The sequence below is a fragment of the Homarus americanus genome, unplaced genomic scaffold (assembly GCF_018991925.1).
Source record: "Homarus americanus isolate GMGI-L3 unplaced genomic scaffold, GMGI_Hamer_2.0 scaffold53233, whole genome shotgun sequence".
Lineage (NCBI taxonomy): Eukaryota > Metazoa > Arthropoda > Malacostraca > Decapoda > Nephropidae > Homarus > Homarus americanus.
The window spans coordinates 2,821,851-2,849,381 of NW_024751660.1; the positions used below are offsets into that span (position 1 = coordinate 2,821,851).

General features: G+C 39.6%; 1 protein-coding gene across 1 annotated transcript in view; it reads left to right on the forward strand.

The window, feature by feature from the left end:
- Positions 1 to 3,964: 3,964 nt before the first annotated feature.
- The window catches only part of LOC121854710 (chondroitin sulfate synthase 1-like), a 29,567-nt gene continuing 6,000 nt past the window's right edge, over positions 3,965 to 27,531 (forward strand). The window contains exons 1-7 of the mRNA XM_042349447.1: positions 3,965 to 4,117; positions 6,656 to 7,536; positions 20,423 to 20,563; positions 21,611 to 21,743; positions 23,208 to 23,385; positions 24,120 to 24,288; positions 26,711 to 26,851. Coding sequence (XP_042205381.1) covers positions 4,096 to 4,117; positions 6,656 to 7,536; positions 20,423 to 20,563; positions 21,611 to 21,743; positions 23,208 to 23,385; positions 24,120 to 24,288; positions 26,711 to 26,851 — 1,665 coding nt within the window. The 5' untranslated portion in view covers positions 3,965 to 4,095. The remainder of the gene's footprint in view (positions 4,118 to 6,655; positions 7,537 to 20,422; positions 20,564 to 21,610; positions 21,744 to 23,207; positions 23,386 to 24,119; positions 24,289 to 26,710; positions 26,852 to 27,531) is intronic.

A 27,531-nucleotide genomic window follows, 5' to 3' on the forward strand; every position in this document is an offset into this window, starting at 1 on the left:
AAAGTTAGTATCTCCCACTTATATTGCGGACCCCTGGGGAAGGAAAATGTCTGCAAATTTTATGAGCTGTGAGGATAAGGGAGTCGATCTTCGCTCTCCTCTATCGCCCTAGCCTCACCCGTGTCGGATATTTTCAGAGATTATTTTACCATTTTATTCTAGACCTTTTTTTTCCTGGAATTCTTAGAGAGTAGACAATACTTTCCAAGAGATTTAGGAGAATGAAAAGAAAAGGGACTAAGAATGTAAAAATATAAAGCCTTAAGTCGCCACCTCCTGTCAGCCTAGCACTAAACATCGACGACTTTCTACCTTCCACATTTCCAGACGTTCACAGTAACTGAGAGGACACAACTGACCGGCTTAGTTCATATTTTATTTATCATGTGACCACTATAACAGCTTACTAGCCGTTCTGGACAGCTTACTAGCCGTTCAGGACAGCTTACTAGCCGTTCAGGTAGTCGGTCTGTTCTTTGATACTTTATTTAACTTTCATTGTACCTGGAGAAATGTTTGTTTACCGATCTACTTATTCATCTCACTATCTACCTTTTTATCTGTCTATCTATTTATCTTTCTATCAAGTACAGTTAAGAGATAAGATTCTCATAAGACTATGATTATTATTTTTGGCCTCACTAGGAAAACGATATATAGATATTTTCCACCGCATAAGACACCTTGTATACCTCGCTATCACCTACCATCACCACCATCATCAACACCATCACCACCATCAACACCATCAACACCATAAACACCATCAACACCACCACCATCAACACCACCACCATCAACACCACCACCATCAACACCACCACCATCAACACCACCACCACCATCAACACCACCACCATCAACACCACCACCACCATCAACACCACCACCACCATCAACAACACCACCATCAACACCACCATCACCACAACAGAACAGTGTGTGGTAGAACCAGCGTAAGTGTAATATGTTATATACTTACGAGCGTTTGTGTTCGTGTGTATTTTCGCCTCTATGTATATATGTATGTATTTATGTATATATGTACTGTATGTATGTATGTGTTTTCGTGTGATTGTCATTATATGCATATTTATTTGTGTGACTGTGTGTATTTGTGTGCGTGTTTGCGTTTGTATGTGTTTATGTGTGTTTGTGCTTATGTGTGTGTATCTGTGTGTGTGAGCGTGCTCGCTGGGCACAAGTGACTTGTATCATTCATAGAATGTATAATTACCTTCTGCAGTAATAATTAGTCTAATTTATGTAGTACATATTTAAGTAGGTAATAATGAATACATACCGGTATAACACACACACACACACACACACACACACATATATATATATATATATATATATATATATATATATATATATATATATATATATATATATATATATATATATATATATAACTCTCTTTGTAGAATACATGAACTCCTGACATGGCAGTATTCGCTTCACTTTAGAACAATAGAGCGAAGACCGGTTACTGTATCTCTTTTAAATATTCACATTGAAAAGCCAGGCAATGCCTTTTGCACCTCGGTATAAGAAGAAGACAAACAGGATGATTCACCTGTGTACAGTACAAGGGGGACTTATTCTCCACCAGACTTTGTCAAGCTTCATCTTGCACTACACTGCTTTAACATGAAACAGATCATAATGGCTTCCCTCTAAACTAGTGTATAATATACTGTAAAAGGTATTTTTACAGAGTTCTTATACTATGCCTTCACGTGTAGATATTAACCTTAATATATATGAAAGTGGGCACTAACTCTCGACAGCGCACCTCCATGAAACACTAAAAGTTAAACCTACCCAAATTCTGGATCAGGGTGGTAATATCGACAATATTTACCTAGATTTTGCCAAGGCTTTTGACAATGCGTACCCCATGAAAGGCTGAAAATTAAACTGGAAGGGTGCGGGATTCGGGGAAATATCTTGGCGTGGGTAGAGGACTTTCTACATGACCGCAAGCAGTGTGTGGTGGTTAATGGCACGAAATAATCATCTGAATCCATAACAAGCGGGGTACCACAGGGCAGTGTATTGGGTCCGCTGCTGTTTGTTTGCTTCATAAATGACATGCCTGAAGCTGTACATTCCTCCATACAAATGTTTGCGGACGACGCCAAGTTATTTCGGGAAATTAAGAACCAAGCGGACTGTGAAGAGCTGCAGAAGGATCTCTGTGAGCTTCAAGAATGGTCGAAGAAATGGCTGCTGAGATTCAATGTCACGAAGTGTAAGAGGCTGCACCTGGGACGTACCAACGGTAAGGGGGCGTATCATATGTCCCAACGGGACGAAGAGACTGCATTAAATGAGACAGTGTTGAAAGGACCTAGGTGTGTACGTTGACAATGAGCTGAAGTTCTCGGGCCAGTGTGAGAAGAAGGTAGACCAGGCAACTAAGTTATTAAGTCTTATAAGAAGGTCGTCCAGATATTTAGATGGTCCGTCCCTCGTAACGATCTTCAAGAGTGAAGTGCTTCCCCGCCTGGAGTGCTGTCATCCCGTCTGGTCCCCGAGATATGCTAGGGACTGTCAGCTGATTGAAAATGTCCAAAGGAGGGCCACCAGATTGGTACCTACACTGCGGCACCTCAGTTACCCGGAGAGATTGGGCAAGGGGAGATCTGATTGAGGTGTACAAGCATCTCAGAGGGCACTACTCAGTCGAGTGTCCTTACCTGGAGCTGGCGGACGCTCGTCCCACAAGGGGACACAGCTCAAGGTTAAATGTAGTAGGTATTAGCCAGATACCAAACAGGGAGGTACTACCGCCTGGAAAGATATTGGAAGCATAATGTATTGTCAAATGGTAGACCCTGCTGCCACATGACATTGCTAAAATTGTGACCAAGACCCAGGTTGCTGATCTGACTTTCTGCCTCATTTACACACAATTGCAGGTTCTCAATTGTTTCTCATACTATTGACAACACAACATACATATATTGTTTCTCACTTTTGATCTTTTTTTCAATTTTGTATTTCATCATCATCATCATCATTATCATTTTCATTTCCATTTCTATTTCTATTTCTATTAATTATTATTTATTAATTATTATTTATTAATTATTAATTATTAATTATTATTTATTAATTATTAATTATTAATTATTATTTATTATTCATTATTTATTATTTATTATTTATTAATTATTATTATTATTATTATTATTATTATTATTATTATTATTATTATTATTATTATTATTATTATTATTATTATTATTATTATTATTATTATTATTATTATTATTATTATTATTATTATTATTATTATTATTATTATTATTATTATTATTATTATTATTATTATTATTATTATTATTATTATTATTATTATTATTATTATTATTATTATTATTATTATTATTATTATTATTATTATTATTATATTCCCCAGGCCCCGTTGTGGGTCAGTGACCTGTGCCCGGGTGGGCTAATCCCCGTAAAAAGTCCGGAGAACTGTGAGGGGTAACTTTTTCGGAGTGAGAGTTGTGAACTCGAGGAACAATCTGCCAGTGTGGTGACGGCACCGAGTGTGAGCTCTTTCAAGACCAGACTTGACCAACACTGGAGCAGGTTCAGGTACATTCAGGAGCCAGTGCATGCCCAGTACTTGACAACAGTGCGTAACAGAGACGTGACCGATCACCCAAGCGGCTAACGAGCTGATCAGTGGTGAAGAGGATAAAAGTAAAAGTAAAAAGAAAAGGATTCAGGGGAGTTTTCATGCGTCGACCGGAGACTTTCCTTGTGGCCGCAAGCAGTATTTGTTTTTGTTTGTTAGCTTTTTATATGTAAGAGACGTGACTGACCGCCCAAACGGCTAACAGGCCGATCAGTAGCGTCGAGGATAAAAGTAAAATAAAACCAACTTGAATATGGCGCTCCTGAGTAAAGAAAATGGAGAGCGGTGTTGACTGGTGCACTCTGGTGGTCGTCCTCACAGTTGAGTAAACAAGAACTTAAAGCCCCACTGAGTCAAGAAGAGACAGTCGTGAACTACAGTGCACACACCGTTGTCATGGCGTTGTATTGTGGATTATTATGCAGAACTAGATAATGAATTGGGTTCCTGATGAACGTAAGTCGTAAATTAAGTTTGTCTCAGTTGTCAACGATGATTGCTGATATTACCTTTAAAAGTGAATGGGACAGTGGCGCCCTGTGGGGCCTTGTGTTATGGTGTTTTGTTGTCTTTGGGATTTTAATTGATTAATTTTTCTGTAATTATTGACGACATACCAGTCTTAAACCATTTTTTCTAGTTTGAAGAAAGCAAATTCTAGAAAACACGAGCTTAGATATAAAATTAAGCTGCAGCAAATAGGCTATGGTTTATATAGAGGCTCTTTAACCAGCAATTTTAGAAATTTTGTCTATTATACAGTAGATAAGGTAGAGGTGGAAGAAATGGTTATCGCCAGAAAAAACTTATGGAATTTAATTAAATTTCTAGAGATGTTACTTGCATGGTATTAAGAAAAATGATACAATGCACAGAACTTAACCCAACCTAACCTAACCTAACCATACCATACCATACCTAACCTAACCTGTGGGCAGAGCCCCGACTACCTGCCATATCAAGTTGTTTAGCCATATTAAGTTGCTAATTCACCCTTGACCCCTTAACAGCAGAAGAAACTTTCCTTATTAATGAAGTCGCTTGTTCCACTGAAACAACTAATGTCAGCTGTATGTCACTTCCCTACTGCATTTTGGACTCTTATGTTCTTCCAACAAGTCCATGGTGAAAAGTAAAGTCTTTAACATGGTCTTCATCCTCAGCCAACATAGATGGCTTGTGATAACTAAAGGAGTTTCCAGTAGACAATGCCATAGTTGTGTTCATGAAGCAATACATGTCCTTATTGGTGAATAATGACAATAGGAACATACAGTACAGATGACTTCGAGTCCAATGCAACTCCAAATTAAAACATAAGGCATCTAAACCCCTATTAGGAATTTAATCTGAACCATATGATGCTGATTCTATCTTGTACATGTTGATAAAACCGGATTCACTCCTTTATATCTTAAGAGTGGACCAGGACGATGGTCGTCAAAGGAGAATTGATGCCGCTATGTTTATGGCAAATATTGAGAAATTTCGCCTTACATATCACTTAAAGAGACGTTTTATTACTGCCATATGATCAGTTTTTGCCATATTTTACTCTTAATTTCTTTCTTCTTTCACATCCTGCCCACTACAGGTGATTTATGAACAAAGGGTGGAGGAAATTAAGAAAAATACTTAAAATTTTATGAAAAAGTTGGTTTCGTTTTTATTACTTACTATCATCCAAACATCATCTCTGGAAAATATTACCAATTCTATAAACTACTTCAGGTGATAACAGTCTGCTCCACTATTACCAAAGATAACTTGATTTGTACCCCAATAATACTGTATCCCAAAACTGGTGGAAGAGTTGTTATTCTTGTAATTTTGTTTTACATTAGTTCTTGTTATGAATAAATACAGTACTGTACACTGTCTTCCCAGGACCATGTTCCTGAGGGAACTGGTCGTTTATGCCATGAGACGTTTAGGCCATCAAGGCTATCTAACGGCCAACACCTTGTGGCCTAAGTGCCATACAGTACTGCCAAAACTACCAGTGTACACATAATAATATTAACAATTGTAATTGTGCAAGTCATTGTGGTCATCTATGTGAGTGGCCATACAAGCTAATGAATGGTTCTTTTCTTGCTGACATTGAAAACATGAAAACAAATCATTGGGGGATGTCAGGGTTACATTCATCACTAATGTATCATTATGATGTAGAGGCTCTGGGATGGCATGAAATAATTAACACTCATGGCTGTGCGAATGAACAACCTTATTACACACATAGGCCTCACTGGTACCCCTACAAGTCCAATTAGTGTGAAAGCTTAAGCTAAACCACAACTAAAAGAAACTTTTGAAGAACATGAGACCAATATATTAATAAAGACAAGTCATCCCAGCTCCTGTCTGTCTGCAGCCACCTCACAGCACCATGCTTAGATTAACTTGTACAATATAACTGATTTTAATAAAGTGCATTTTTCTTTTGTTGATATGGCATACATTATACAGTAAATTTATTTTTGTCTTTTAATTCACCATGCTGAGTACCTTGCATGGCCTGTGAGTTGTACTTGTTGGAAAAGGGAATAACATGCCTGATTATTTTATGAGGGATCAGGGAGTCATTATCAGTGTTCATCAAGTGATATAAGAGAAGGATCTGAAAGTGGTAACCCCAGGCACTGTACACTGTAGCCACCACATTAATATTTGTGTTAACAAGACAAATTTATTTTGAACAGTCTGATAGTGAAAGTAGAGTAGTCATGTAAGGTGTTAATGTCAGTTGCAGCAATACTGTGGACAGTAGCATTGTGACTTTAGTAAACATCTGTAGGTGAATGTTTGTAAGAAAGGTTAATTTGTCTCCTTTAATAAACATAGACTATCTTTGAAGTGTAAATACCCATCATTTATCAGAGTTTAACAAAACAAACATGTCAACAACATAGTTTTGTATTACCATTTCTTGTTACAATATTAAGTTGACATATTTCTTGAATAATATTATTTCTTTTTTCTTATTTCCAGAGACGATGAACCCATACCAGTACCGGGCACCTCCAGTAGGCATTGAGCTTGTTCCCCGACCTTTAAAGATGAGACTGACAGTACGAGCTCTGAGCGGTAATTCGGGATCACACGGAAGACACGGAACTCTCGGTCAATTACTCGGTGTTACTACGGGAATAGTTTTAGGGGTTATACTAACGGCATCTATCAGACACTTGATGCTTCAGCCACACCTGTGTATATCAGTGAGAAATTTGCCTATCTACGATGATATGAACGATGCTTTTAGAACAATAGGACTTGATAAGAATACAGATGTTCATAATAATCCTAAAAATTTACTCTTCGTTGGTGTTATGACGGCCAACAAGTACCTAGATAGTCGTGCTAAAGCTGTGTATGAAACCTGGGGCAAACAACTGCCAGGAAAAATTGCCTTTTTTTCCTCTGAGGCATCAACAACTGATGTTGATATTCCCCTAATCAGGTTAAGAGGTGTTGATGATTCTTATCCACCTCAGAAGAAGTCTTTTATGATGATTAAATATATGGCAGAACACTTTTCAGAACACTTTGAATTCTTTATGCGTGCTGATGATGATATTTATGTTCGACCAGAGAAATTAGAACTTTTCTTGCGATCAGTGAATAGCACCAAGGCTCACTTCATTGGTCAAGCTGGTAAAGGCAACCAGGAGGAATTTGGTCATCTTGCCTTAAAAAATGATGAAAATTTCTGCATGGGAGGTCCAGGTGTCATCATGAGTCGTAGCACTTTATTACAAGTTGCTCCTCATGTTCGAGATTGCCTCAAAAACTTGCGATCAACCCACGAAGATGTTGAAATAGGTCGTTGTGTGAGAAAATATGCAAGAGTCCCGTGTACCTGGTCTTATGAGGTGAGTACTTAGCTAGTTGTATATTAATCTCTTATAAATGCCTTAGGTATGAGAAGTATATTATGTTACCGATATACAGTACAGGGTGTCTCATGTATGAAAATTAAAATGGTGCTTTTTTTTATGCAGGTGAGAGAATCATAACAAATCAAGAGAGATGGTAGATTAACTCTGCAGGAAAATTTTAGTGTAATATTAACAATGGAAAGGCAGTTGCTATATACAGTACATACAAAAGAATAATTGATAACGCTTGTATTTCTGACACATTCATCTCATATTAATTTCTCTGCCATCTTCATTATTATTATTATTACTGTAGATTAGTTTTAAACAACCTTTATCCTAATGTATAATGGTGATTAATGGAGAAATACAATTCAACACAATGATTCCACCTGTTGCCAAGGAAACTATGCCTTACCAAATCCTGGCCACACCCTTGGTACAGCTTATAACAGGTGGGCAGGCGGGGGCACCCACAAACTTCAGTACAGTATCACTAATGTTAGGCTGCAGATTTTTTTCATACCATTAATGTGACACATATTGTTTGAAGAAAAGACTGTAGATAAGCTTTATTTATTTAATTATTTTTACTTACTGGTAATTTGATGACATTTACTCTGACTTTACTGTATTTATTGTTATTATTATTACAGTATTATTATCGTCATCATCATCTTTGCTATTAATTCCTTTTTATTATGTATTGCAGTAATAGATTAGTTTTTATCCCAATTACAGAAGACAAGTTGAGTAAGAGTGTTGAATGTTACATGTTGACTAGAAAGGCAGAAGAATAGAACAAAGTGGTAAGAATTATTATTTTAGTTACCAAGAGGAAAGTTTTATACTGTATGTACTTGGCAAGACACTCAAAAAGAACCTGAATTAGAAATGAAAGTATTAAATGGTGAGCTGGGAACTATAGTTTGGTAAAATATTGAATGTCTGGAGAGAGAAAAAGCAGGTGGGAATGTGTAAAAGGTAGGAACAATGAATGGAAGAGACTTAACAAATGTTCAGGGGGGAATGTTTATAATGATCCATCCCTTAATTATTTGTCCTGGGTTCAATCCCTGGCCTGGGTCAGATATGGGAAGGGTATTATGCAGTGTGACCTTAGCAAACATGGCAGGTTTCATCTGGGTATGTACAGGGGTACTCTGGGTTCTTCCTGTACTAACACTGGACAATAAAGGTCTTAACAAATTAACAAAGAACAGACCTACTGCCCAGGCTGCTAGTAAGCTGATGAGTGAGGAAGTGTGAAATAAAAAATAATTAGTGAGTTACTGAACTGTCTGGGTGTTGCCTCACCACCAAACTGCTCATATTACAGTGAACCTGAAGAAGTTGAACATTTCACTCTCAGGTGACCAGAGAGTGACATTACTACCTACTCTTATCATCGCAGGGGATCACACCTCTTAATGCTCAAAACTCCAGTTGAAGGAGGCTACTCACAAACGTCCAGATAAATAGATAGGTACATAGATTTGCAGTAGATTTGGCATATAAGCTTACAATTGATTCAGTATATGTATTAACAATGCAGTATACAGTTCAGCATGCATATAGACACTTCAGTTATACAATGTATATTGGTATACAAACCGTGTATCTAGACCATGCAGGTATACAAATAGTGTACATAAATTGTGCAGGTATATATACAGTGTTCTATACCTAGACAATGCAGGCATACTGTACATACAATGGTAAACAGTTAGGCAATTCAACCATGGATAGCCAAGAAAGCTATCAATAAGATTGTTTAATCCTTAATTCATTTTCCTGTAATGTGATGATAAATATTAAACTTTCAGTTAGTAAGTATTTAGCAGTTGCACTTGACAATATAATTATATAGTTTGCCGTTGACTCTGTCACTGTAAAGTATCCTCCGCAATATGGTTGACATTGATGTTTGGTAAAATCCTGTGCAAATTGAAGAAATATGAGTGAGTGGTGGGTGAAGACAAGAGGGAGGGAGTGTGGGAGCCAGCCAACACTCCCACAACATGACACCACATCAGGCATGTGTAAGTTGATCTGGGAACCTGTTGGCCCACTCTCCCTCCATCCCACCATACCCCTTGACCTCTCCTTTCTATGCCCTCTCCCACCTCCTTCTCCCCGAGCCAGTGACAGCACCATCTTGGGGAAACTAACTTAACCAACAGTACATTACCTCTACACACCCCGAGTAACACCCAGAACCAAACTCGGAGATTGGTCACAGGTGAAAGATACCATTACAATAGAACCACAGCTGAAGTTCACAGACTTAAGAGAGATTGAGAGAGATAAGTAGATAGAAGAGAGAGAGATAAATAGGTAGGTAGAAGAGAGGGAAATAGGTCGGTAAGTGGAAGAGATAGGTGAATAGGTGTTTATTCAGTAAAATTGTCTTACAAGTTAATAGTTGGTTCACCATTTATATAGACACTATAGGTATACAATTTTCAGTGTACCTGAAGTGTGCAGGTACCCTGTACGTACTGTACTATACAGACAATGGTAAACAGTAAAGCATTTCGACCAAGGATAACCAACACAGCCATCAGATGCTTATATCCATAGGGTCATTTTCTTGGGCTTGGTTATTAATTATTAATAGTAAGCAATAAAAGTAAATGTAAATAATGAACACTTCCAGGTGGACAGTGTGGGTTGAGTGATAAGACGGAGGATGGGCAATGTGGGCTGGTGGGTAGAGCAGAAGGTGGGCAGTGTGCGTTGGTGGGTAGGGCAGAAGGTGGGCAGTGTGGGCTGGTGGATAGGGCAGGAGATGGGCATTGTGGGCTGGTGGGTAGGGCAGTTGGGCATTGTGGGTAGGGTAGAAGGTGGGCTGGTGGATAGGGCAGGAGATGGGCAATGTGGGCTGGTGGGTAGGGCAGTGTGGGTAGGGCAGAAGGTGGGTAGTGTGGTCTGGTGGATAGGGCAGGAGATGGGCAATGTGGGCTGGTGGGTAGGGCAGTGTGGGTAGGGCAGTTGGGCAGAAGGTGGGCTGGTGGATAGGCAGGAGATGGGCAATGTGGGCTGGTGGGTAGGGCAGTTGGGCAGAAGGTGGGCTGGTTGATAGGGCAGGAGATGGGCAATGTGGGCTGGTGGGTAGGGCAGTTGGGCAGTGTGGGTAGGGCAGAAGGTGGGCTGGTGGATAGGGCAGGAGATGAGCAAAGGGGGTTGGTGGGTAGGGCAGGAGATGGGCAAAGTGGGTTGGTGGGTAGGGCAGATGGGCAATGTGGATTGGTGGGTAAAGCAGGAGGTAGGTAGTGTGAGTTATGGGTAAGACAAGAAGTGAGCATGTAAAGAAACAATTTATATAGATGGTGCAGATATAGAAACTGTTTACACGGCCACCATGTAGCCAGAGATGTAACTATATACTGCACTTTACGTACTGACAGGCTCAATACAGCAGGAAGTGAGGACCGCTGTAGCACACACACCTTAGTCTGGTCACAGTCAAGTAGTGACATGGGTGTGATGATGCGGTACTTGGCGTGTCAGCATTTTCAAAACTTGTAAGACCCAGTAACAGGGCAAATATAATTGGTGGGACTGGCAAGTTGATAAAAAGCAACACGGGACAGGGAGATGATGACCTTGGGAGAGCAGTGTGGGATGTGGTGAAGAAGTACTGGGAGAAGATGTGGAACTGTACTTTTACTCAGCGTTCTACCATTTTAGGAATTCACAGCTCATGAAATTGACAGACACAATGACACTGCCTTTTTTCGGGGGAGGGGGGGGGGTGTTTTCTGACATAGTGACTTTAATTAAATCCTGGCTGTGAAGGTTGATGAGGTAAATACCAAACCTCTCACCGCTCCTAGTGACACATACACATCATCACTGTTACTTTCTACTACGCGGGAAGCATCATCTGTTGGCATAATTGTTTGTTTATTGTAGTTTATTTTCCTTTAATTAATTTAATTTTGTTCAACGGTGAGATGTGCGATTGTACTAGATGGATAAAGTGAAGCTCACCAGAGTGGAAAATGTCCTCCTTGTTACCCAAGACTGTAAACTTAGGAGTTTTATACTTAGACTTAACACACTGGTGAGACACTTAACAAAGTGGTCGGAGCACAACACTGACATAATCTCAAGTTTCCTTCGTGTAGTGGTGACAGCTTGGCCTGCCTTGACTTACCTGGTATTGCCTTCACTTCATTCATTTTTTCATTCGTGATTGTTGTTGATAGTTAATTATGTGTTGTTTTATTATTTGTCTCTTTTTAATGTGTCGAGCCATCCCTCCACCTGACACTCTTATGCTTCGTTGCCTTGGACTTATCTGGTAACGTTTCAACCACCACCAGCCACGGCGGCAGGTGGTAACAGCGTGATCTTACAGCTTCACTAAGAAAATTTCCTCGTGTAATATATTGACTTTGTTGTTAAAGATATCATTACTGTTGATTTGTACTGCTGTCCTTGTTACCACTATCGTAGTTGTCATTGTCCTAGTTGCCACTCGTTGTTGTCATTGTTTTTAACCAGCGTCATTATTACCACTGTCATTGGTGGTACCTATATGCACTGTAGTATTTGGAGATGCTCGTGAAAAAAGGCGGGTTTATATTAGTACGTGCAAGTGTGCAGGTGTCTAAACTTGACGTTGTCTGGAGCATAATTCTTGTATCGGTAAATATATTGTTGTGAAAGTATTCATTGGATAAATATCAAGACTAGAACAAGTAGCTACACGCCACTAAGAGGTAAGTATATATGTAATGTCAAAGGTGAGTGAGTGAATAATAAAGGTCAAACTGGCAAGTAAGTCACACATCTATATATCCGGTTAATACAAAATGATCTTATGGAAAAAATAAATAACAAACCTCAAGCTAAAAGATAGACATAATGATAAAATAGAACTCAAAGGGTTTTATTATCAAGCTATAGGTCAATATGAGGTCCTTTTATAACTACAGACTTCAGTGATATTCTCTCCCTCGATACTTTGTTTTGACACATAGTCTATACGGTACTGAACGTTTCCAACAACTAAACGTATCCCTATCTTCAAACTTTCCATAGTTACTGATCATTGGTACCAACCAGTTACACCATCCCACCAGTAACAACCAGTTAACCACACACACCAGTAACAACCTGTTAACCACAGCACTTGTAGCAACCAGTTAACCACACACACCAGTAACTACCAGTTAACCACACCCACCAGTAACTACCAGTTAACCACACACACCAGTAACAACCTGTTAACCACAGCACCTGTAGCAACCAGTTAACCACACACAACAGTAACTACTAGTTAACCACACCCACCAGTAACTACCAGTTAACCACACACACCAGTAACAACCTGTTAACCACAGCACCTGTAGCAACCAGTTAACCACACACACCAGTAACTACCAGTTAATCACACCCACCAGTAACTATCAGTTAACCACACCACCAGTAACAACCAGTTAACCACACCCACCAGTAACAACCAGTTAACCACACCACCAGTCTACTGCAACCAGAGACTCGGAGGGTTGAATTCTCACGCCTGTCTTGTCATTTGAGCTGTGATGATAATATTGAGTACTGTGTGTGTGTGTGTGTTACTGTGTGTGTGTTTATGTGTGTGTGTGTGTGTGTTGTGTGTGTGTGTGTGTGTGTGTGTGTGTTTGTGTGTGTGTGTGTGTGTGGGTGGTTACTTTCTCTTAATATGACAAACAAAGTTAAGTTTGCCTGTGGTGAGTGAGGCAGTTGGCCCCACCTGACATTACGTGTTGGGTCACTGGTTCACTGGCTGTGGCTTTCAACATCAATGGCGTATTTCCTCACTCTCTCTCACCCTGCCAGCCTTGTGCCTCCACCAAGTAAATACAACTAATGGACTAAACCTTAAAACTTGCGAAGAACACTAGAAAATATAAAAGAAGTTTATTTACAACTTGATTCTGAATTGCCACACTCAGCATTTGTGGAGGTACGAGGGCGTCTGTTGTTATCACCTGGGGATTTTTGTCCAGGATCTTGTTGTTCTTTGGGTTTTTTCGGAGCGGTGGCGTCTTTACTATTGTTTATTGTCCAATCGAAAGTAGTCTTCCAACCCTACCTGAAGTTCAGTTGTAAAATAGTTTTCTTGATTGTTTATTTTGAAGCTTCTGGGGTAAATATGTTTGTGTAATAATAATATATAACAGTTTATTGAAATAGCGTGGCATCATTGATAAGGATGAGGAATCAGCGATCCCATCTTGGTGCCTTGGGAGACGCCACAGGTGAGTGACAGCCCCTTGAAAGCGCACAGCTTGGCATTCGTCACATAGGACGTCTGTAAGCCATGGTATAAGATTTCTTCGAAACCCAGTGTCGATGGCATTGTTGATAATTAAATTGTGGTTGACTAAAGCGAATGCTTTGGCGAAGTTAATGAAGACGACAGCTTCCTATAACTTGTGGGTGTGTGTGGTGACTACAGGTTCTCCCACCTCAGGTATCCCGTCTGACGTTATTTGACCCCATTGTTAATGGTTCCTGGGTCACTGTATACAATTGTTCCCATTATAAAGGTAACATATTTGTGTCAGCTCTTATCACCCTGGTCGAGAAACTTACAGTAACGATATTACCTGTACCTAACCTAACTTGACTTAACTTACCCTAACCTAACATACCCTAAGTTCACTTACCCTAACATATAACCTTACCCTACCCTAACCCTACCCCTACCCTACCCTAACCCTACCCCTACCCTACCCTACCTTACCCTAACCCCTACCCTACCCCTAACCCCTACCCCTACCCCTACCCCTAACTACCCTACCCTACCTAACCTACCCTACTACCTAACCCCTAACCCCTACCCCTACCCCTACCCCTACCCCCCAACCCCTACCCCTACCCCTACCCCTAACCTACCCCTACCCCTAACCTACCCCCACTACCCCCACCCCCTACCCCTACCCCTACCCCTACCCTAACCCTACCCTACCCTAACCCTACCCTAATCCTACCCTACCCTAACCTACCCTAACCCTACCCTACCCTAACCCTACCCTAATCCTACCCTACCCTAACCTACCCTAACCCTACCCTAACCCTACATAATATAACCATGTATCTCACTGTTGAAATCATAAAAGTAGATCTTGGTATCACTATCAGTCAGCTTGTATAATGTACTTAAATTCTTTATGATCAATCATTGTTTTGGTCAAGTTGAAGAGACATTTCTGATGTATGATAATAATGTGGGAGCATCAAGGCGTCCCAGCTGCACCTAACACCCATCATGAGTGTCTACGGGTATGGATGACGCCTGTTTAGTACATCAGGAACACTCTCGTCTTGGTCCCCTCACTCACACGCCTGGTTTCCGCCTCCCTTCTTATCTTGTGATGCTCTCCCCCTCTACAGGCTCGGTAAAGTTAGGTTGTACAGTAATGAAGGCTCTGAAATCAGTAAATAACATGTATATGTTACTGGGGCTGTACTACCCTAAGCATACCAAATTAGGTTAGGTTAGTTGCCTCGTCTTACAACTGTTGACTGTAGCCTGTCTACCAGAGCAGGTTAGGTTAGGTTAGGTTAGTTGCCTCGTCTTACAACTGTTGACTGTAGCCTGTCTACCAGAGCAGGTTAGGTTAGGTTAGGTTAGGTTAGTTGCCTCGTCTTACAACTGTTGACTGTAGCCTGTCTACCAGAGCAGGTTAGGTTAGGTTAGTTGCCTCGTCTTACAACTGTTGACTGTAGCCTGTCTACCAGAGCAGGTTATGGTTGACTTATTATTTAGTTAAGCATCTTGACCTGCAACTGATATTACTTTATCAGTTTGTTTACCATGTTTGGTCAGGTCACACACACACACACACTCTCTCTCTCTCTCTCTCTCTCTCTCTCTCTCTCTCTCTCTCTCTCTCTCTCTCTCTCTCTCTCTCTCTCTCTCTCTCTCTCTCTCTCTCTCTCTCTCTCTCTCTCTCTCTCTCTCTCTCTCTCTCTCTCTCTCTCTCTCTCTCTCTCTCTCTCTCTCTCTCTCTCTTGTCCTCCCATCACCACCAGGCCACATGTGGGACACGCACGGGCTCCTTCACTCGCTCACAAAACATCGTTAAACTTAGTCCCTTAAGCAGCCAGCTATTGAGGACACTGTGGTCAGCAGCCTGGTAGGTTATGTAGGGTGATGTGGGTCATGTGGTAGGTTATGTAGGGTGGTCCAGCGTGATGTGGGTCATGTGGTAGGTTATGTAGGATAGTCCAGTGTGATGCGGGTCATGTGGTAGGTTATGTAGGGTGGTCCAGTGTGATGTGGGTCATGTGGTAGGTTATGTAGGGTGGTCCAGTGTGATGTGGGTCATGTGGTAGGTTATGTAGGATAGTCCAGTGTGATGTGGGGCATGTGGATGTAGTTGGCTAAGTTGCTCAAATAACTAACAATAAACAGTAAGATGGTATAAAGAGGTCAGGTCAAGGCTGGTGAGGTGTGAGCCACGTGGTAGTTGCAGTGTGAGGTTATAGGAGCCAACACTTGACCCCTGCCAGCTAGAGTTTGTTTAGTCGTGCTTGTGTAACATGACCCAGCAGTGAGTGTCGTGGCAGTGGCTGGGTGTTAAATTGGTGTGTGATAGTAGATTGTTTTTGTTTTTTTCGACGTTCTATATGTTTTTTCTAATATCTTGGCACTGTGTTCTCCTTCTTCTTCATCATCCCCTCCTGATTCTGCTGAGCTGCCAAGCGTACGCCCAGTTCTATATGTTTTTTCTAATATCTTGGCACTGTGTTCTCCTTCTTCTTCATCATCCCCTCCTGATTCTGCTGAGCTGCCAAGCGTACGCCCAGCCTGACACTCAATTCAGCTATGATATCACTACAGTATTTAGGTTGTGTTTTTTCCCCGTCAACCCACACACCCTCCGTGAGAGTAAGGGTGCAGGGAGATAGCGGACCCCTCGTATATTTATTTACAAAATCATTAGACATGGGAGTTTTGCCAGAATTGTGGAAACAGGCAAATGTAGTACCCATATTCAAAAAGGGAGACAGAGCATCAGCGTCAAATTACCGGCCGATCAGTTTGACGTCAGTAGTGGGGAAATTTCTTGAATCAATTATAGCAGATAGCATCCGATCGCATCTAGAGAAAACCAAATTAATCTACGACTCTCAACATGGGTTTATATAGGGAAAATCTTGTCTTAACAAATCTGCTGACGTTTTTTAGGAAAGTCTTCGAGGTAGTAGATAATGACGAAAATTACGATGTTATTTACTTAGACTTTAGCAAAGCATTTGACAGAGTACCGCATCAGAGGCTTCTGAGAAAAATTAAGGCTCATGGTATCGAGGGGAAAGTTTTAAATTGGATAAAATCATGGCTCACCGATAGAACGCAGAGGGTCAGCGTAGATGGTTATAAATCTGAGTGGGGCTGTGTAACCAGTGGGGTTCTCCAGGGGTCAGTACTAGGCCCACTCTTGTTCATAATCTACATAAACGATCTAGATACTGGGATCAGCAGTGACATAAGCAAGTTTGCAGATGACACGAAAATAGGGCGGCAGATTAATTCAGGGCAGGATGCAAATGCATTACAGGAGGATCTAAATAAACTGCAGGGGTGGTCTGAAAAATGGCAAATGAAATTCAACACCAGCAAGTGCAGCGTACTTAATATTGGAAGAACAAATACTGTCAATGTATACAGCCTTAATAACATCAACCTAGAGAAGTCGACTTGTGAAAGAGACCTAGGGGTACTTGTAAGCCCGGACCTACGGCCTAGAAAACAGTGCGTTAATGTTCGAAATAAGGCAAACAGAGTATTGGGTTTTATATCTAGAAGTGTAAGTAATAAGAGTGCAGAGGTCTTATTGCAACTATATCTTGCGCTAGTCAGGCCGCACCTCGATTATGCGGTTCAGTTCTGGTGCCCCTATTATAGAATGGATATCAGTTCACTAGAGTTGGTGCAGCGAAGAATGACGAAAATGATTCCGGGACTTAGAAACCTTCCATATCAGGATAGGTTAAAGAAACTTAACTTGCATTCCCTAGAAAGACGAAGAGTGCGGGGAGATATGATAGAAGTATTTAAGTGGGTGAAAGGAATCAATAAAGGGATATAGATAAAGTTCTTATAATATCCGAGCAGGATAGGACTCGGAGCAACGGATTCAAGTTGGATAAGTTTAGGTTTAGGAGGGAGATAGGAAGGAACTGGTTCACAAATAGGGTGGTGGACGAGTGGAGCAAGCTTAGCAACTTTGTGGTAAGTGCTGGAACGCTGGAAAGTTTCAAAAGGAGGCTGGATAGATTCATGGATGATGGATAGTGGTAGTAACTCTCGACAGGAGCTGCCATGCACAGGCCAACCGGCCTATTGCAGACTCCTTATGTTCTTATGAGATAGTGAGGGGCATTCTACGTAATCAGTGTGTGTGTGTGTGTGTCACTTTGTCTTCACTGTGTCAAAGTGCGGTTGGGGGGGGGGGTTTGTGTCCATTATTTATGTACGGTGTTACCCATTATTTTCTTGTTCTATATGCCAAGACCTTTGAAAAAGTGTGGGTGTCAAATATGCTTTATATATGGCCCTCTGGAAACATGATCTTCAAGTCTGAATTAGGATTCTTGACCATGGAAAATCTATCATATCATCAAACTGTGGTGTGGCCATGTGAAGACGCCCCACTGGTTGTGTTAACAGTAGTTCTGTAAACCTTGTACTGTATGTGCTTATTTATTGGTCTCTTGAAATACTTAACATTATTATTAATAGGGAGAGTGAGGCATGATATACTGTACTGGGTGATATATGTAGGGAGAGTGAGACATGATATACTGTACTGGCAGGTGTTAGAAAGTGACAGAAAGGAGTAAACTGGTTCTTAGTGAATGTTATGCAGCGTCAAGGATGTATGATTTCTGGATCTTTTCAATTTGATGAACTTCAAAATTACTCCATTCTTCCCAGCACAAAATGTTCATTCACGCTTTTTAACAATTAATGCTCCTCCACGACCCCGCCCAGTCATCCTCCCGTCTGCATAACAACAAACACAGCTTCTTGTAATAAACACACGAGAAAAAGTGGGTAGTAAATGACGTAATTAAAAAGGGTATAAATCATAGAGGAATACTCATAATACCAATATAACTCTTAAGATCATTCGACCTTAACCTCTTTTGTGAATGTGGGAGCCATCTTACCTAATTTGGACTTACGAACAGTGTGGAGACTGTACCCTTGACTTTCACTACACAAGGAGGCACTGCAGTTGAGCATGTTCACTTCTACATCTGTTTTAATTGGTTACACTAGAGGTATCTGTCTGTCTGTTTAGTGGTCATCCATCCATCATGGCAATAGCCTGTAAGGTCATCACAGGATAGGCGGCAGGTCAGGTCAGGTCAGGTCAGCATTGTCCTAGGTTGAGTCACGAGTGAACTGGCTGGTCACACACACGCCTCTTCTCTCCTTGCCCTCCCCCCCCACACACACTGAGTCACACATAACATAAGGAACGTACACACACTATCTCAGCCCTTTGTTTTGAGCAGAGAGAGAGAGAGAGAGATGGTGTTGTTATCCAGGTGTTACTTTGAGAGAGTGAGTAAGTGAGAGTGAATGAGTGCGTGAGAAAGAGTGAGTGAGTGAGAGTGAATGAGTGAGTGAGAGTGAGTGAGTGAGTGAGAGTGAATGAGTGAGTGAGAGTGAATGAGTGAGTGAGTGAGTGAGAGAGAGTGAATGAGTGCGTGAGAGTGAATGAGTGCGTGAGAAAGAGTGAGTGAGTGAGAGTGAATGAGTGAGTGAGTGAGTGAGAGTGAATGAGTGAGTGAGAGTGAATGAGTGAGTGAGAGTGAGTGAGTGCGTGAGAGTGAATGAGTGAGTGAGAGTGAATGAGTGAGTGAGAATGAATGAGTGCGTGAGAAAGAGTGAGTGAGTGAGAGTGAATGAGTGAGTGAGAGTGAGTGAGTGAATGAAAGTGAGTGAGTGAATGAGAGTGAGTGAGGGTGAGTGAGTGAGGGTGAGTGAGTGAGGGTGGGTGAGTGAGTGAGTGCGTGAGTGAGTGAGTGAGTGAGTGAGTGAGAGAGAGTGAGAGAGAGATTATATAAGGACAGTATTTATAATATATAAACATGCAAAAATCCCGAGCTAACCCGTGTTGCTTGGTGTTTACAGTATTAGGATGATGTTTGTATATGAGGGGGTGGGGGGGTGTTTGTGTGTGGGAGGAAGTGGGTATGTTTGTGTGTGGGAGGGGGAAGTGTTTGTGTGTAGGAAAGGGAGGGTGTGTCCCAGCAAGCCAGGAACCTCATTGATGCTTCCAATGTATTTGTTAGTGGTGTTTCAGGAAGCATATTACACACAGTATAGTTATTGATGATGAGGCTGCGCTGGGGATCCTCTTGGGCCAATTAAAACTTCCTTGATAATTATAATGGGTATTTGGTCCTGAAAACTCGTGTTATAACAGAGCCAAGGAGTGGCCAGGATTCCACCCACCTCCCTGGGATATCCTTAGAGGTTGGAAGGTGTGACACTGTTGTCCAAAAATAATGTGTTATACCTGTATTTGTAATGTTGAAAGAGGAATCGGACATTATGTTTTTGTCGTGACATCAAAAGCGTGCTCCATGTGACCACTATCTGAAAATAACCTTCAGCCACAATAGACCTTCATACAACAGTCACCCATCACCCTAGCTCCCCAGGTTCACCAGCTCCTGATCCCACCAACAACATAAGCTCCATCCTTACCCACGGTTTAAGTCAGCTGATGCTCTGGGTAGGAAAAACTTAGAGAATTTAGGAGCAATATACTGTAATTGTTTAGTCTACTTTGTGGGGTTGACTTGTTTCCCCATTGCTAATTCTTCCCTACAAGTTGGTTATTATTACTTTCAGATGCAGAGTATTTTGTACCACAACAGCAGTGGCACGGAAGCCTTCACAGGACCTCTTAAACAACGGGAGGTTCATCGCGCCATTACTCTCCATCCAATAAAAAATCACACGCATCTTTATCGTCTCCATTCTTACATTCAGGTCAGTGACTGTACAGCGTGTCTGATATACAGTAGCAGTGCTTATATTAGCCCACTTTTATAGGCATCAAGTTGTCATTTACAGTACAGTACTTTATATGCTATTGTTGTCTCCTGATTGTTCAATAATGTATAAGTGTATCATATAATAGAGGTGATCTGCACTCTATCTTATACACTGGTTAGGGCTCCCTTTACTATTATTGTACAGTAGTTATATAGTAGCTTGTTTCAGTAGCTGCCCTGTATTCTATAATGGTGGCTGGAGAGTCACCATAACATGAACAAAAGTGTTTGAGAAGAAACTCACAATGGTCTTATGAAAATTGTTCTGTGATTTTTTAACCCCAGTAATTACATCGTGAATATCCCATAGTTTGACCATAGTTAAAGGACGACAAAAGGGGCTCGTCTTTCGGCCACAAAGATGGACTCTAAGAGTCTAAAAAGAAGAGAATTTCCAAAGTTAAAACTATCCCTGAATTGTGATGCTTACCCTACAATTATCTGTTCTGCCTCACATTTCACCATCTTTTTTTTCTTTTTTTCTTTTTTTGTGTCATATGGTTCTCACTTTTGTTGCTCTCCCTTGGCAACCAGACTGACTAACAGTACAGTAGTTTACCAGTAAGTAGTTTCAGTAACCTTCAATACAATAGCTACACATTTTGTAGTTTGGGAGTGAGATTTAAATTTCTAAAGTCTGGCAGAGGAAAGACTGGAAGGGGAAACCATCATAATCTAGTGATCTGTTTATCTTGAATAACAACAAATTTATCATCCTGAAACCTATTTATGTTCACCATTGGAGTCCATCTACCGTATGTGTTATAAACATAAGATACTTTTGTAGTCTCCCAGCACTAACATGATGGGGTGAACATCATGGACTTGGTTGAGTTAATAACCTGTACTGTACTGTACAGGATGAGATTTCAGGATCAGTACCTGTATATCTTTTGTCCTAACACCTTGTCCTTCTTATTATCAGCAGATTATTATCTAAGCTATCCAGTCAAATAACTTGAAGCTTTACTCCACATAACAGGGTTTAAATATACGATCAAGTGAAGGAGAGTTGGTGCACCTTATTCGTGAATTGGCGAAAACAAGTGAAGAGGCAGGACTCCCGTTGCCCCATCTTGATGAGCCATCATCTGGGATCTTCCTTGATCAATTGGGTAATTTTGTTGCTATGTTTTCCCCAGAAAACTGTCTATTTTAAACCATTATCATCACACATCTTTCACCAATCCAGGTTTGCATCAGCATAACTACAGTACTCTTTGTCCATGAAAATAGGCTTTGATGTTTCTGCCTTCCAACCTGTGTGGCTGCTTGTAGATGAATCATATAGCTGCAGCTACCAAGTCTTGTTTGATTAAATAAATAAAACCTTGACTTCATATCCGTATCTTATAACTCTTAGACTACCAATACTGCTTCATTGTCATCCTCTTAGTAATGGAGAATACATGTGCATTTAACTTTTATTTCCCTCAGGCAAAATACAGTACAGGTATTTACATCCTAATTATATCTATTTAAAACAAAGTGCAAACATAACATATATATTCACAATCTATTGTAGTCAACCTTTGTAATTTCTATAGGGTGTCTCTCATACACACTATTTATGAAATGGCAACTTCTCTGGTTTCACAACAATTATCTTGCCCTGTTGATATTTATTCATACACTACACATGAATGCTTAATATCATTCAAAATATTATTTGCAGTATTTTTATTTATTTTTACTATTATCACAGAACATTGTAAGAAAAAGGATTTTTTACGGTCGTAGGCACCAACCTATCCGATACTGTCGATACATCTGAAGCTATTGCTCTTTCCATTCCTCTAGGAGTCTAGACCATAGGGTCTAGATATAGTACTAATTTTGCTAACTGTGCAAGAAATAATTTATATACTAAACCTAATAGGATCATAACTGATGACCCAAGACAGTGGAAACTGGCTGGTTCATGAGAATTTCTAATGGAAAAAAAAATTCTTGGTTCAACAGCAGGGTATATCCCCACATTTGCTTTATAGAACTCTGTTGGGATCAAGGAAGTTTGTACAGTATAGCCAGCAAGTTTCTTGATCATAATCCCACACTCAGAGCCCCAACTTGTGGTTGGGATCTAAAATTCAAATAGATGTGATAATTAGAATACAGTACTGTACCTGTATTCTTCAACATCATACAGCGCAGTACAACCAAGAGATAGCCATTTGGTGTTAGCATTCCATCTTTTGTATCAACCTCATATTTCAGTTACTTCTCACACAGTGTGTAAGTTCTACTACTCCTCTCACCAGATGAACAGTTAAGAGGTGTTCTCTGTCGTTTTAGTCAACAGGGTGACATTGAATGATTATACATAATAGCCATTGATCATTACATTTTATTACATATAGGAAGCCATTACCATCACCTGATTTACCTAAAAAATAACACACATATTGTAAACATATGAGAATTATCACTCAACAGGCAACCACAATGGCAAAGATATGAGAGGTGCTATAATTAAGTTCTGATGTAATATTTTGTGCGCTCATGAGGGAAGTTGTGAGAGATGAGTCTTACTGAGGAGTCACTGCAGTGCACTTTACTTACATATTGTTTTTGATTAGGCACAGATGTGACCTTACAAAAGTGGATGGCAAGTACTGAGGAGGAAGTTTTGTACTGGGACTTTCTGAGCAGAGCGGCGTACCAGCCAGGGAACAACAACCCTCGTCACAAACCAACGTCTGGCATGGCAGAGGGACTCAACGATGTAATACGTGATGTCATGGAAATAATAAACAGGTAAACATTTTAGAGCTACTAGATGTTCTTTTACAGCCTTTCAGTTACAAATTTAACCCAAAATAATTTAATATATTGTAGACAATAAGTTTATGATAGTATTACAGGTAGTATACATTTTTGTGTTTATTTTTAAATATTATCAATACTGTACTTTATTAAAAAAATTATTTAGTTATAGTATTGTTATAATTAGAAACAAATTCCACTTGATTATGGTTTAGGTGATAGAAAATAAATTTAAAGTGCATAAATATTTTCCTAGCCAGTCATAGAGAAAATATGCACATATTTATTTATTTATCATGTCTCTAGTTTTCTACCTACCGGTATATTAGATTCCTGGAACACGACCCAGTCACAAAAGTGGAGGGTTTCTGGTAACACTGAGGTCAAACCTGCAATATCTTTGATGCAATACATAGGTTGTTTTGCCAATTTTCATTATAAAATTACATTTCAAGACCAACCTCACATTCTTAGGTGTGGATTTACTGTACTGAAAACTGCATGTAAATTATACACCTTTTAAGGGAAATTGTTCATCAATTTGACCTACCCCCTCTGTATAGTTCAAAACAGTGTGTATAAACATTACATTTCCTTGACTAATCCTCCATATTTTATCTTGGAAATAATGTGTACTGATAGACAGATAGTCCATAGAATACCCACTTGTCTTGTGTGTATAAACATGGTATACTGTAGTTCTCTCTTATTGCTCTCACTCTCAGAGTATCAAAAGAACGAGGACGTGTGATAGACTTTAAAGAGGTGTTGTATGGATATATTAGATGGCACCCAACCCTGGCCTTGGAGTACATCCTGGATATGTTGCTCCTCTACAAGAAATACCGCGGCAAAAAGATGACAGTGCCAGTCCGTAGGCACGCTTACCTGCAGGTAAGTTTATGTTGTACTGTATTGATGTCTTTGTGCCATTTGTAAACTTCTTATTATGCTTTTTTCCAGAATCATCTGTCATGTGTCAAATATTTGTTTATTTGATGAGAGATCATCTACTGGCTGCTTCTTAAGTCATAGATTTTAAACACCTGAACGCAAGGTATATCATCAAGTTCACATTCATCCGTCACACAGCCTTGCAGGACATCCTTATGGGGGAAATTAATACCATAGTAAACTAGCTTTCTTGTGATAAATGGACCAGGTACAGTAAACTATTATACTACACACAGATTAACAGGCTTGAAGCAACCATAGTTTTTGGCCATTCTTGTACAGTACTACACATTTGTCTCACTTAACCTGAGTTCAAGACAGACAGTACATGATATTCACATTTTGAACCCTGAAAAATAAAAAGAAAATCAAACATAACCAAAACAGTGAAGTGAAGAGTCACATATGGGCTGTGTTCCTTGATTTGGGCAATATATCCTTATGAGTTAACACCTTTTTGTTACACTCTCCCAACAGTTGCAGCGAGCTTTACACAGTGATCACTTCTCTGGCTGAAGCTCTAGTGATAGGTTCAGTAAATATTGTGGAGATTTTTGGTAATTTACATAGCCAATTTTTTCACCTTATATGCTGGTGTTATTGTATAAGGGGCAACTTCCCTCCTCACTAAATATTAGCATCAACTTTACCTTGAATGAAGCCTCAGCCCATGTATGGAAAAGAATTTATTTGTGACGAGGAATTCCTTATACAGGTTGTACCTCTCTAGTCCAGCATTCTGTGGTCCGGAAACTCCCGTGGTCCGGAACGATTTTAGTTTGTCCAATTGGTAGATAGGCATTTTTTTTTTTTTTTTTTTTTATCTGAATTATTATTATTATTACAGGAGTATTAAATTTTTGCCCCTCAGGCCCCAATGTGGGTCAGTGACCTATGCCCGGGTGGGCTAATCCCTTTAAAAAAAAAAAAAGCCACGGGAAATTAAGGTTTGTTTACATCCGGCAGTTCGGCTGCTCTCTCTCTCTCTCTGCTTGTCTATACAGAGTACAACATTTAACCCTTCAATATATATGAGCAGTAAATAAGTGTTGCTTTCATATTCTTATGTAGAGTAATGACAATATGTTTTCACATGTGTGCACTTACATACGCGCAGTCTCACTTTTTTTTTTACCATTAATGGTTAGCTACTTATATTGTTCCATTTATTAACATTAAATAACATTACAGGTACTTCAAACAACCATATTAATTTTTTTACATTAATTTTACTACAGCTAAAATCAGGGTCTTATTTTCTTCAGTTTTATATGTAGAACCAATCAGTCACTGGTTTTGTAAGCTTTAACATAAACAATGCCGGCAGCCGTCTCGTCTCCTCTAATATTCCACGTATTATTAATAAATTATATTGTTAATTTTGCACACGCAAACATTAATTCAATAAAAACAAATTCAGAAACATTAATTAAAATATATATGAACAGCAAATAAGTGTTGCTTTCATATTCTTATGTAAAGTAATGACGATATGTTTTCACGCGTGCTCATGCGCACTTACATACGCGATCTCTCTTTTTTCTTTACCATTATCGTTAGCTACTTCTATTGTTCCATTTATTAACATTAAATAACTTTACTTAAAACAACCATATTGATTTTACTACAGCTACAGCCAAGGTCTTATTTTCTTCAGTTTTATATGTAGAACCAGTCAGTCACTGGTTTTGTAATCAACGAAAACAATGCTGGGTCATTTCCTCGTGTGTTCTAATATTCTACGTACTATTAATGAATTGTATTGCTCATTTTGCACACATAAACATTAATTCAATAAAAAAGACATTCAGAAATAAACAAAAATGAATCTTTTGTACATAAGAGAAATGACGCTGTTTACACGATTATGCACGTCGTCTGCACGTTGGCGGGCCGTTCAAACCCGTCGAAATTCAAGTTTCCGCCGTCAAAATTTTTATTTATATATTTTTTTGTGTGTTTCAATAAAATACGTTAAGAATTAAAAACTCGCGAAATTTGAGAAGCTACTATACGACATTTAACCCTTCAATATGTCTTCAAAGAGACCATGATGCAGAGAAAGTGGTGCTAGTGCTTCCAAGCATAGCACAAGTCACTATCTATCCAGGAAAAGGGTGAATTTCCATGGTCCGGCACCGGTCAGGTCCAGGTTGCCAGACTAGGCGAGGTACAACCTGTACTGTACAGTATTCCAAAACAGCTTTTTATTATTTTTTATGAATGTTGACAGGAAAATAATTTTAAGGTTCCAACATTAAGAAGATTTATATTGTAGTCCCTCTTATGTTACAAAAGATACATCATTCACTATAGAGGTTACAATGAGTCAACACATATTCAAATAATTTTTACACTTCAGGTTCCATTTGGTCCTCTACATGTTCGTGAATATGAAAGTGGAGTTTTTGAAGAAGCTTTAGAGCCAACTTCTGGGATCCAAGAATTAGTGGAAGTCGTTGTAAAAAGCAGCCTCAGTGACCTCTCAAAGCTCCATTATCAAGTAAGATATTTAAAATTACACTGCCTGAATATTCTCGGCTTAAAAAACTGTTCTGTTATTTACAACTGTGTCTAATACAGTGGAGTCGCAATAATTCATCGGGTTAGCTACCAGAAAACATCGTGAATTATCAGATCATCAATTATAGTATGATTGATTTAAATGGAAATAATTAGTTAGGCTCCAGAGGCCAAAAAATACACATAAACTGTTCCAAAACTGTTTTAATAAACACTAAAAATGGGAGTTCAGGATCAATCTCTTTTTTTTATATATATATTAGTGTGTGTGGGTTGGTGTTCCGAAGAAACATAATGCTAAAGGAGCTTTACTACACTCGGCAAAAGGTATCTCAAAACAGCTAAGAAATCATTAAATTACTCAACTAACTGCACTATAATGAAGCACATAATTTAGGAGATTTTTGCCTCCTTCACATGTTGATTTAGAATACACTTCCATCAATATTGGGACAAGATTAAAAAAAAAATTAAAATAGAAGAGCTGAATGTACAGGTTTTTGGATATAGGTAACATAAAAGTCCTAAAGTATTTAACCTGATGTACAGATTCTTCTTATTTGAGTTAGCATTAGGTTCTCTTGATCTTCTCTGTCGCTCTCCTTATCTGAAATAAAGGAATGAACTATGAAATCTCATGGATTAAATAAGTGACTTGGA